This window comes from Oryza glaberrima, chromosome 1, assembly GCF_000147395.1.
Source record: "Oryza glaberrima chromosome 1, OglaRS2, whole genome shotgun sequence".
NCBI lineage: Eukaryota > Viridiplantae > Streptophyta > Magnoliopsida > Poales > Poaceae > Oryza > Oryza glaberrima.
In genome coordinates this window covers 20533791-20546976 of record NC_068326.1, presented here as the reverse complement: position 1 = coordinate 20546976, position 13186 = coordinate 20533791, and the positions used below count along the sequence as shown (strand labels likewise).

The window sequence follows — 13186 nt, the reverse complement described above, 5'->3', positions numbered from 1 at the left end:
TGTCCAGCAAGTACTAGCAGATGACGGGTCACGCACGGAAATTTGTCATGGTCAATATCAGAAGTTTCAGTGAATATCATGGGTTGACTGGGAAAAGAAAAATAGTTTTCTACCTGAGAAATGCTCCCTGCCTGGAGTCTGAATAGATCAAACCTCACACACGCATCAAAATTCTCAACCCAACAGAACATGGATAATTTGTTTCGAGCACACAACACACAGAGAAGCTATCCACAGTGTATTAACTGGTGAAAAAATGAAAAATGCTACCGTTTGAGATGGTTTGGTTTTTCAGTGACTTAGCTATGCTCGGATGAGTGTTGGCCGTTTGCTGACAGGTCCCCTTGTGATTCTTCAGCATTCTGGCTCGAATTAGCCTCTTCCATGGGCTTCATCTCTAGCTTCTTCTTCTCCTTCTGGACGACTTGCCTAGGCATCACCTCCAGGATGAAGCTTCCACCGTTCCATGTCGACGCGCACACCTTGAGTATCTGAAAGACCACATGCATCTGGAAGGACAGGAATATGGGAACGGTAAGCGCCATTGTCGCCACCGTGAACAGCGCTTGGAGTAGTATGTACATGAGTGGCCGGTTCCTGTCGCCAAGAAGCCCGCTGAGTCTCCACCAGATGTTGTTTGCTTTCTGTGCTTTCTTTGAGAGCTCCCTACAAGAAATTCATGAAGAAACACACATTATTGGGCTACTTCATGTTCTTTCATGACCAAACACTGTTTAAAACTGTGAACAGTTACCAAACTAACCTGTTAAGCTAGAACAATTGGAAACTATTGTGCAGTAAAAGACACAGCTAAAAATGATCAAGAGCAGAAACTTTTAGGAAAAGGTGTGCTAAGAGAACAAATGTAAACTAGATCAAAACGGTAGTGCACACATGTCACTACAATGTTGTTCAAGGATTGTCTAAAAAAATGTTTAAGGATACAACCACAGGCCCGTGAATTTACCCATATTATTTGAATGGGAGTGGGTCTAAATATCATTTTCAGGGGTTCAAAACTGAAACTTAGTTCACTTAGTTGAACGGAAATGGGCCAACTATTACCTACTGGTCTTAGTGTATTGAGTGTGCCAATCACAGGGTTCCAGGTGCAAAACTATCCATGTAACCTGCCATTGCAATTCGTCTTTTCGACACTCTAATTCATAATTCCAGCCATTTTAGCTCTATGAGTTTATATCTTTTAAGTCAACATTAATACCGTACTGTATATCAAGCAATGTAATCCAACTACATAGGTACACTGCCAAGAACAACAAAGATGTACCTGTATGATGTCATGACTTCAGGATCCTTTAACAGCCTTTGCCGACGCAGCACATTAACTATGAGAAAATACATAAGTTGCCACAGGGTGTAAGCAGCTAGAGGAACAGCAAACAGCCATGTCCACAGGTATGATTTGTCCTCCACATAAGGCCATGTGACTCTGGCTGCTCTTCCTTCTGGATGCATCGCAGCAAAAGTTTGTGGATTCCACCACCGGATAGTGAATATAACTATGCCTGTAAAAATTATTTGCCAGTATGTCAGTCATGTAATCTCAAAATATTTTAAAATGCGCCGGATGGAGAATATAAGTACATATAACCCTAATACATTTAGTACAGACAGGTCTGTTTCATATCTGGAACTTGAGGTTGTCAACTGTTATGGTCGTAGACCAACACTTCTTGCAATCCTTGTGGCACCCATTTGGAAGATTAGGTAAGGAAGTGATAAGATTTATCAAAAAATTAGAGATAACAATCAGGCTGCTGGTTTCCATGATATTAGGATTACTTTCTTAAGGGTCAAGTCAGTCATCCATACATATAAAGGGGCCCCATGTACCACATTGCCAATCAAACAACAAATCTTAAGTTAGTCCAACAAGCCACAGAGCTTGATAGTTCAACAGGGACAAGCCCGGTCAGAGTTAACTGAGAACTGAGCCCCCCCCCCCCCCCCCCCCCCAAGGCACACACCCACACCCGCACCCAAGTCTTCACTCTGCAGACCTTACCCAACCAGTGACCATGGTACCAACAATTTCAGGAGGTTCCTCACGCGCTTGTCAAATTCCTCAGAACAAATGTTGATCATTTTACTGTTTGTGTTGCTAAAAAAATTTTCGGATTCCACTTGTAATTGTCATGAAAGCAACCTTGTAAATAACATTTAATAGTTAACAAACAACCATCTGACCTTATAATGTTTGACTGCAAAATGGCCTTCCAGTTTTCCACAACTATATATCGTTTTACAATTCCAAATAAGAGATGTATCCATGTCTATTTGATACACAATAAGGATCTAGTCATTATTCCTCTATACAGAATGGAGCTGCCAGTAATGTCCATGGCAGAAGCAAAAAAGAAAGGTTTGACTAAATTCAGCTTGCTAGAATGCTTCCATTAAATGTTCCATGCTATATTTTGTAATCCAAAAGGAGGATTTCTACCGTACAACAACTAGAAAATGCTCAACTGCCAAACGGTCTAAATTTCTAGGTTATTTTCACGCTTAATTGCCTCTAAATTTAATACGATGGATAGACTGCCTTTCCCTTGTAAACAACATTTTACAAGGCCACAACACCCTTTATTTAGAACAGAGCATGAAATTGTCAGCAATAAGAAAAATACCAGAAGTTTAGTAACTAAAAATGAATGTGCTAGTTTAAAAAATCATGAGCTACCATATTGGAATAATATGCTACAAGGTTTTGCTGTAAATCCTCTGTATCTTACTTGCAAATGATAGTAAAAGAGATTCCATAAACAAGTAAATCATGTGGTTCACTACCCTAAAATGATACTACACTTACGTAACTAACATTTCCTAGAGAGTAAACTGGGACGTTGAATTGTGAGACCGCTTACCAGGCAAAAGGTGAATCAGAACACTAACAAGTTTATCAAATGAGCTAAAAACCAAGCTGCAGCGCCACACAATTAATGCCCAAGCAAGCGGCCCCTGCAAGAATTCATGGCAAACCAAAAAATCACACAAGCTACGAGATGGGTGCAGACCAGAAATCAACATGAATACTTCTAACTTCCCATACCTCTGCAAATGAGAAGCAAACCATGAAAAGCTTTTCATCCTTTGGATAGAAGAGAATCATAACAAGGAGAAAAGTGTTGGCATAGTAACAGAAGTCCTGCAGAGAAATGACGATGCTTATAAAACAGGGGATTATTATTAATGACTTACCAAACAATCAATGGCTTGAAACTGTAATGCTTCTATCATAAGAGCATAAAAACAGAGTCAATTTTCACTAACCAAATGGAACACTCGCATTGCAGAGTAAACCAGGAAACATGATGTTGAATTGCACAAAAATCACAGGCATAGCATTCATCAGGTAAAGGGCAATTCCTAATATCCTATCTTAAATACTACAAATGCCTAGCGGGAATTACCTTCCCTGTTGTAATAACCATAGCTAAACTGTTAGACATGTTGTCCAGCCAGCAGTCAAGATAAAATAAACAAATTTTGGTGGAAACAAGTTTACCGGTACTTCCCACATTTGCAGGATAGTAAACTCTGAAAAACTGAAAAATAATTGGACTCACCAGGAGATAGTAATGCCATTTCTTATAGCGGTAGTAGATCCACCGGAGCGGAACAAAGATGACATAGAACAGGCAGTACACATACGGCACATCCTGTGGTCCTGCAAACAAAACCAGAGCATTCTTAGTGACAAACCAAAACATTGAGATGCAGTAACACGCCAACAGAACAGATCAATGCTGCAGTAGCTTACTGGCACCCAGGAGGTAGCAAAATGTCCCAAATCCAAGAACACCCAGCAAGTGTGTGACCTGCACATTAAAAAGCCAGCACCATGTAAGAACATCCAGCCAGAGCCATCCAATTATTGTTCGCAATCTTGGTCTCCTGGTAGTAAATACTCCCTCCGTCCCAAAATATAAGCATTTTTAGCTATGAATCTAGACAACTGTGCGTCCAGATTCATAGCCAAAAGTTGTTATATTTTAGGACAGAGGCAGTAATTCACGTACGGGTCAATAAATGCAGAAAATTGCTCCTTAAAAAAATAGATGCACAAATTGGAAGCTACAGCATTACATTGTGCCCAAATGCCCCCAAACAGTAACACCACGAGTCCATATATACACCCCCTCTGACGCTCGTTTAAAGCATTTGCATCAATGCCCGCCAAAATGAACAGGTTACGCATACAATTTGAATAAAGAGAACATGGACACCCCCCCCCCCCCAAAAAAAAAAAAAGATTTTTAAGCAAGAAGCGACGCGAGATGAGCAAAAAGGATAGGAGGAACGGACCTTGAAGATGAAGCGCTCGTGCTCCTCGGCCTTGGTGGCGATCTTGACGGCCTGCTTGGACAGAATCTCCTTCGCTTGGTCCCTCTGCGCATCAAACAACGAACCATCCCGAGGAAGAAGGAACAAAAAAGATTAGCAAAAAAACGGAGAAAATTAGGGGCAAAACGGAAACAACAAAAAATGGGACGGGAGATATGGTCAGGGAAAGAGAAGAGAACCCACCCTCCGCCGGACTTCCGCGGCGCCGGCACCGCCGTTGGTGAGCACCGCCGCCGCATCGTCCTCCACCTCCGACGCCATCGAACCTTCCAGTCCCTTCCTCCTCTCCTCTTCCCCTCCCCTTCCTCTCGCCGAAGCCGTAAAGCCGAAGGCTTCTAATGGCTCAATCTACACCACCTTTCCTTCCTTTTTTTTTTCTGTTTAATTTTTGTTTTGTTTATTTTTTTCCGCCTCCTTCCTTTTCTTTTCACATCTGCTCCATCCCGTGGGTTTGTTTGTTCATACTTTAACACTATAATAACAAACTATAATCGTCGCTTCATCCTCGCCGTCCGTTCCACGTGGACCGGTCGGTGCGCGGTCTGATCTGCTCTGTTCTTCTTTTTCGCCCTTGCGTTTTCTTCGCGAGTTTTCGCGTGGCGTCTCGGCCGATCTGCAGCGAGGCGGGACGTCGGCTTTGGCTGAAGAACACGTGTGCGCGCTCTCGCGTCGCGTCGACTCCGCGGCATCAGGTTCGTTCTGCGGCTACGGGGAGGCGCGCGCAGGTTGGGTCGGGTTGCCGTTGCCGGGTTGGGGTGTGTTCGGCACCCAGTTTTTCCGACAACTCTCCATCATTTTCCACGCGCACGTTTTTCAAACTACTAAATGTATGTTTTTTTAAAAAAAGTTTATATAAAAGTTGTTTAAAAAATCAAATTAATCAATTTTTTAAAAATATTAACTAATACTTAATTAATTATGTGTTAATGGATCGCTCCGTTTTCCGTGCATACTATCCCCAGCTCCCAACCGGGGTGTGGCTGGCAGTTTGGGTTGGGTTGGATGTGACCGGCGGCGCGGAGGAAGCCCGACACGTGGAGCTTGCCTAATTTTCTCTGCTCTTTTTCTCTTTTTAGTTTTTGTGGGGGATATTTTGCCGTTTGGATGTTTTGCTCGGAGAAAGGCTTTACGTGTTGGTGCTGGTTTGGGTGGCCGGCAAGTTTGGTTTTGTTTTTTTTTCTTTTTAGTGTGCACCTCGACGCCGGTCACGAGTCACGACACCGTGTGTGCGGCACACGCGTCAATTGCAAGCCGAGCGTGCAAGCTTGGATCGATTTTACAGTCAGATCCACGTCATGTGCCACGTACGCCCGCAACCATCCATCATCACTGCCCGCGAGAAGCAATCAACAATGATATCCTGACCCTTTTGTAAGATAAACAGAGGTAGAGGCCTACTCTATTGGGCTCGTTGTGTTGCTTATGCTAATACTTATCTGTACTTTTTTTAATAATAATAGTAGTAGTAGAAGTAAAATTTGTATACACGTCTTTAACGATTAAAAATAAATACGGTAAAATAATATACAATAAAAAACTTTAAAATTGATATTAACGTATAAACATAAGCCTAAACGAAATGGTAGCATTGGATTTGCTCATGTGTGTGTATATGACATTAAGTATAGAAAGGAGCAGGGGCATGACATCTATTGATTATTCTAAGGTTGTGTTCGCGGGAGAAGGTTGAGTCATTAGCACATAATTAATTAAGTATTAACTAAAAACTTGAAAATACATCAATATATTTTTAAAGGAGTTTTTTATATATTTTTTAAAAGATGCACCTTTTAACAATTCATGAAACGTGCGTACGGAAACGAGAGAGTAAACGTGCATACGAAAAAGGAGAGAGTAAGAGTTGGAAAATTAGAGAAAAGAACACACCCTAATTTGTGTTAACAATAGTAGTCTTAGGTCAAATTGTTTTCAGCTACTTCATCAAATTAAATTATTACAGTGAATTATTTGCTCCACATCTCTTTAGAAAATATATTTTCTAAAAAAAATTGTTCTACTTAGATTACTTAGTACCACATATTTTTAAGCTATTTTCTATGTTTATTTTTAGAAATATTTAATTCAACTCGACAATTCGATAGATAATTTGTTTTAATTGGATGATACCAGTATGGTTTCTTTGGGCATAAGCCTTTGGCTATAACTAAATGGCTAGAGGCCTAAATCCGACATATCATCATTTTCATCATCGTCGTATTATTATTATTATTATTATTATTATTATTATTATTATTATTATTATTATTATTATTATTATTATTATTATTACTACTACTACTACTACTATTATTATTACTATTATCGTCGGTGGTACTACTACTGCTACTTCAGATTAATTTTTTGCATGTTGGATGCTTCATGTTTCACAAAATATCCTAATGCATTTTCCTACATTTAACTTACAATTTTTACTTCACACGTTATTAAGGATATTTTGGGGCATCGCAATTTAAAAGTGCAATTGCGTAGAGGAGCATATGTATTTACACCCTTTATTTAAAATTTATCCAAAATAAGTGCACTTTTATAGTAGAACTTCATCCACAAATGTTAAGGTGGAAGAGAAATACTTTAGTGTCTTTTATTAAATGGGGTTTGGTTAGAGTTAAGATGACAACTTTATCTAGGTCATTTTCTTCGTTGGTAATTTGTCTTTTAAATAGAACTACATTGTTTTATAGGAAGCACTTTACAAATGTGATTACGAACCAATAATTAACTAAAGACAAGCAGAAAACACATGGACATGGGTTCGAGGGCTCCATGTACCCCTATCTGATACGGATCTAGATCCTCTAAAATAGAGAAAGAATTGTACCTCCAACAATCTGAGTCCAATTGAGATCCCCTGCAGTACTGCACTGCAGGCTGACATATGGGCCCGAGGGCTGTGGGGCCCACATATCAGCATGCAGTACTGCACTGCAGACGACCTGTGTCCATCTGAGTCTGCTACGCAGCTAATCTGAGCACTGTACCAGTTCTACAGTTCACGCACTGTTTATTACTGTTTAAATTTGTCATGTTACTGTAGCGATTTATATCATCCATTCATTCTAGATCCAACGGTGAAAAAATAGTACTTAGCTAATATATACTCCCTCCGTCTTTAAATATTTGACGCCGTTAACTTTTTTAAATATATTTTGTTAAATATGTAAAACTATATGTATACATAAAAATATATTTAACAATAAATAAAATGATAGGAAAATAATTAATAATTACTTAAACTTTTTGAATAAAACGAACGGTTAAACATGTTTAAAAAGTCAACGGCGCTAAATATTTATGGCCGGAGAGATGGTATTTTACTGTTCACCTACTGCAGAGGATCCCAACAACTATAAGAGACAACCATGCCAATGCTTCATTCTGAAACGAGGATAGACGATGGATCGTAAAATAAATTTTAATTTTATTCTAATACGTTAAAAATTGATTCAAAAAGTATTTTTGAAAAAGCCAATGAAAAAAAGTTTTATTTCTTTCCTTAAAACCCACGCCATTTATAAGGATGTGTTCTTTATCGCCTCTTCCCAATTTATATTTCCTCTTTTTACTCTTATGTTTCCACAACCTGAAATAATTTTAAAGAACCATATTAATATATATTTAAAATTTATTTTAACTAATATTTAATTAATCACACGATAATAAATTGTTGCGCTCATGTGCAGGAAACCTTCCCGTGAGAAAAGAAGACAGCCAATAGACTCTTTTTGGCTGCAGCGCAGCTGGCTGCCGGTTTTGCTCACAGATCTACGGCGCCCCCAGCCTGGCGCTGCCGTCTTCTCTTCTTTCCTTGGCGTTCCTTGGCGTTTTGCCGGTTGGCGTTTGTCTGCATTGCCGGAAGATATCGTACCCCTTTTTGGCTCCTCAAATCTATGTCAGGATGGTATTTTAGCCTTTTAGGAGCTCAAGTTGCCTGTCTTGGAACTTGGAAGACAGGATGGTATTTTACTTTGTTCTCAATGAAATGATTAGTAGCATGACCAGCGAGCTGAAAATTGTCGTAATATGTGCACCTAATATTCGGTAATAGAGGATAAGTTTATACGTGTTTAAGATTACACTTCAACTCCCACTATTGGTGACTCCTTCAGGCGAAAAAAAAGTATCGTCTTCCTTCCTCTTCGTCTGGCCCTTTTCCTCCATCGATTCAGTGACTCAGTTCCCGAAGTAATGTTTTCCTCTTTGTTTTCTTTTTCTTTTTGATACATTTGTGTAGTGCAAGAATTCGGCGGCGTCACGTTTCTCTTGTCCCGGTGGTCATCTATAGATTCCAACCAAATCCATTCATGAAGTGGTCTCCGGGTTTGGCATAGACGCCTCCAAAAAAAATTTGCTTCACAAAAGGTTGCATCGGTCATTTGGTTCATTTATAACAAGGCAACCACAAGGTTGCAATCCTTCTTCATCACTGACGGTGCATCTTCAAAGAGAAGCAGAATTTTCATGATTTTATCATGGAAGCCTTAACCTCCAAGTGGAGGCTCCTTGTAGGTATGCTTCCTTGCACCTTTATTTTTAGCTACTCTTAGTTTCTTCATCATCGTTGCAGCTATGGATCTAGCTTGCTATCTAGTAGAGAAAAGAAGGACTTGATTGCCTTTTCTAGTTTCTTATAAATCCTTCCTAGCAAATTTTAGGAGCTTATCTTAATTTGATCATCTTCAAGTTTTTTTTTTGGCAAAAACTGCTTGTACTTAGAGATGACTTCCCTACGAGGATAACTCAGTTACCTAGTTAGGAAAAAATATGAATTACCCCTCCTCCCCCAAACTATCATCCGAATTACCCCCCTGAACTAAGAAATCGGACATTCTTCACCCCCCCCCCAACTATGCAAACCAGACGAATTACCCCCCTCGAACCAATTAAGAGCGGTTTTGTCCAACGTGGCGCACACGTGGCAATCCAGTCAGCGTTTTTTAATTAAAAAATTGTGGGACCCGCCTACCATACTCTTCTCTTCTTCCTCTCTCTCTATTCTCTCTCTCTCTCTCTCTCTCTCTCTCGCTTTTTCTCTCTCGCGGCTCGCGCTGCGTGCACCGCGAGTACGGCACGGGGACGGGCGGTCAGCGACGGCAGAGGCAGCGGTGGCGGCGAGGCGAGGCGGCGGCGGAGGCAGCGAGCGCGGGGAGGCGAGCGGCGGCGGGGTGCGGCGGAGGAGGCGGCGACGGCGGCGGGGTGCGGCGGAGCGGCCGATGAAAGATGGGGGAGGGGAGAGGTGCGGCGGTCGGCGGCGGCGGAGCTCCCCTCTCCCCCTCTCCCTCCTCCCGTCGTGAGGCCCTCGAGGCGGCGGAGCTCGACCGGGCTCGCCGGCCGCCTCTTCCCTCTCTACCACCTCGCCTCACCGCCGCCGTTGCCTCCTCCGCCGCACCCCGCCGCCGCTCGCCTCCTCCGCGAGCAGCGCGAGCTCCTGCCGCCGCTCGCCTTCTCCGCCGCCCTGCCCCGCCACTCGCCTCCCCGCGCTCGCTGCCTCCGCCGCCGCCGTCGCCTCGCCTCGTCGCCGCCGCTGCCTCCGCCGTCGCCGTCCTTGCCGCCCCCGCGAGCCGCGAGAGAGAGAAAGCGATAGAGAGAGAATAGAGAGAGAGGAAGAAGAGAAGAGTATGGAAGGTGGGTCCCACAATTTTTTATTTAAAAAAACGCTGACTGGATTGCCACGTGCGCCACGTTGGACAAAACCGCTCTGAATTGGTTTGAGGGGGGTAATTCGTCCGGTTTGCATAGTTGGGGATGAAGAATGTCCGGTTTTGTGGTTCGGGGGGGTAATTCTGATGACCGCGATAGTTCGGGGGGTAATTCGTACTTTTTCCACCTAGTTATCTATCAATAAAATGCATGAGTTTTATAAAAAGAGATTACCCTTCAACTTTGGCCTGCATGAGTCCTGATCAACCCAATCGTTAGGTTGGGCCAAAGGCCCAAATGTGTCTTACTACTTTGGAATAAGTTCATTTAAGGTCCCTTAACATGACACCAAATACTATTTTCATCCTTGAACCAAAAACTAGATACAACGGGTCCCCCAACTTACAAAACCAGTATAAACAAGGTTTTTTGACAGTATTGTATCCGGTTTTGGCTGACATGGCACCTACGTGGCTAATTTGACTAAGTCCTCCTCCCACATGGTATTGGCGTGATACTTACGTGACAATTTAATTTGGAAAATAATAAAAACCGTGGACTCACATGTCAGTTACACCAAAAATAATTAAAAAAATGATGGGGCCATGCATGTCGTTCTCACTCCCTCCTATTCTTCCTCCTCTCTCTCAAGTGGCGAAGCCAGGATTTAGAGATAGAGGGCGCTGGTCATGAGACGTAAGAACTCAACGGCGCCTTTTTGGATAATGGTGTGGAACTTGGTGACTCAAATACTGCGGCGTGGTAGATTGGCCTCACCCAATCTGATGTGACCATCAACTATATGCATAAAACCAAGCATGAGAAGTATAAAACATTTTCAAAGAATACATCGAATGAATGGAGGATCTACAAGATATTAAAGTCCAATGAGTTTTGGAATCCAGTTCGGCCTCCGGAGACAGCACTGACTTCAAACGGACCTAGCGCCTTTATGCCAACTCCGATTTGGGTGATCTTGGACTTCATGGAAAACTTCTCTCATCACCTTTCAAACGCATCCAATCTCATATCCAAATTCATTCCGAGTCAACGGGAATCGTCAAAACAAGGCAGTGCTATTGCTGAAACCGAACTTAGGCCTTAGGCCTTGTAATAGATTAGACCTATCTCAGAAGTGTCTCCCTCCACCTCTACGAGTTAGCACTAAACACTAAATCTATTTTTCTCTATAAATGTCCATGTACACCCTCTAGAACAATTGGGTTTTGTTTAGTTGAATTTTGCCAAGTGCCATTCACATTGTCTCTAGTCCTCGCTTGATTAGCCAGCGACTATAGATTTAGAGCCCCCAATAGTTGGTGTACTGATTTGCCAGGTCGATTAGATCTAGCACTTCAATCGCAACTATTCTTTTGTGCTTAATTACCTATTCGCAATATTTAGATTGCATCTTATCTTGTTCTTGCAGTGTTCTCTCGTTTGCATTGCAGGGATCATCAACCGCGTGTCACGGTTGGTACGACATTGTTTGTGGTGTAGCGATTGCATGGCATCCTGGACTTGTTCTGGTTGGTAGCTACATCGCAAACGTTGCACTCGATCAAAGCGAGAGTTACCCCCTCACTAGAAGATCGGGCCACGAGAGAGAGCGTCATCACAGTCGTCTCTTGTTCACTCTAATATGCATGATTGTGGATTAATTCGACACGCATAGTCGCTCCTCGTATAATTATATTTTGAATTTTGTGTTTATTTATCGTTTGCACTAATATATACATAAAATGATTGTTACGATTTTGGATGTATTTCAACGCATTCTTCCAGATTCATGTATAAAATTGAATTTATTTTAGGACGGAGTGTGTATGTCCGAATGTACGTTAATATAACATAAAAAGAAAAACATGAAAAGCAATTTTAAAACTAGGTCACTAAATAGCACAACTTTACTCAATATATGAATGACACGGCATCTCATCTCTATTCATCCTTTTTAATTTCAGAGACTTGCAACACATCGCTTAGTTACGTTAATGAACTTATATAATCACGTAAAGCTAAAACCTATTGCACCGCAGTCTACGTGGCCTACCTATTGCCAATCCATCGACTATTGTACTTGTTCTTGGGATATGCTCATCCCACACGTAAAACAGGGTACTTATTAGCGTATGATTAATTAAGTATTATCTTAAAACATAAAAAATAAAAAATAGATTAATATGTTTTTTAAAAGAAACTTTCATATATATATATATATATATATATATTTAAAAATACATCATTTAGAAGTTTGAAAAAACATGCTACGGAAAACAAGGGGTAAAAGACGGAAACCAGCTCTGCCGAACACAACCTGAGTCGACTAAGATAATTTTATGGAACAATAGTGTAATCTAGTGTACCGCAAACGATGTTCGTGCTATAAATTTATGAGTAAATTTCATAGAACGTAACCCCAGATATTATAGTTAGAGTTCTACAAAACCATATTAGGCCCCTAAACTCTTAAAATGAATATAAAACCGTTCTGGTTTGGGTCTAGGGGGTAATTCGTCCGATATTGAAAGTTTAGGGTGAGCAATGTCTGGTTTTCAAGTTTGTGAGGGTAATTTGGCCGACCACGATAGTTTTTTTTTTTTTTGGGGGGGGGGGGTAATTCGTACTTTTTCCCCAAGGCTATGACCCACTTAAAATTATCCTTTTCCTTTCTTTTCTTCTCCTTCTTTTTATCTTTTCACCATTTTTTTATCCTTCTTCTCGGTATAACTGCGGGCGCTATCGCACGGGGCGCTCGCCAGAGTGACCTTGGGTCGCCTGTTGGCAAAGGAAGAGGAGGGGCCTTGACAATGGCAGCCTAGGCTGACCTAGAAATTCTGCGGGCGATGGACCTAATGACACACTATTACAAGTTTAAGGGTTACTCGTGCACTTTACTCAATTTTGAATTCATATGTATATCAGATAAAATAAATAATGTGTTGTTTTGTGAAACTATAGAACTATAATACCATGGTCCAATGCAACGCGTCAAAACTCATATAGTTTTGTACAACTTGAAGCAAAATATGTGAGATTTTGTGAAATTAATTACTCTAAATTTGTTGTAGCACATGACCTAAGCCATTGAGTCTCGATTGGATGGCTATGTGTTATTCCACATTCTATGTAACTATATAGTTCATTCATACTAAGGTCTCTT

General features: G+C 41.3%; 1 protein-coding gene across 1 annotated transcript; it reads right to left on the bottom strand.

Moving 5' to 3' along the window:
* Window positions 1-33: 33 nt before the first annotated feature.
* On the bottom strand, window positions 34-4797 carry LOC127761452 (glycerophosphocholine acyltransferase 1). The gene is made up of 8 exons (XM_052285747.1): window positions 4549-4797; window positions 4327-4410; window positions 3782-3839; window positions 3588-3688; window positions 3071-3166; window positions 2886-2979; window positions 1289-1526; window positions 34-666 (listed from the first exon to the last, which is right to left on the bottom strand). Exons 1-8 carry the CDS (start codon window positions 4624-4626, stop codon window positions 300-302), a joined length of 1116 nt encoding a protein of 371 aa, XP_052141707.1. The 5' UTR covers window positions 4627-4797; the 3' UTR covers window positions 34-299.
* Window positions 4798-13186: the final 8389 nt, after the last annotated feature.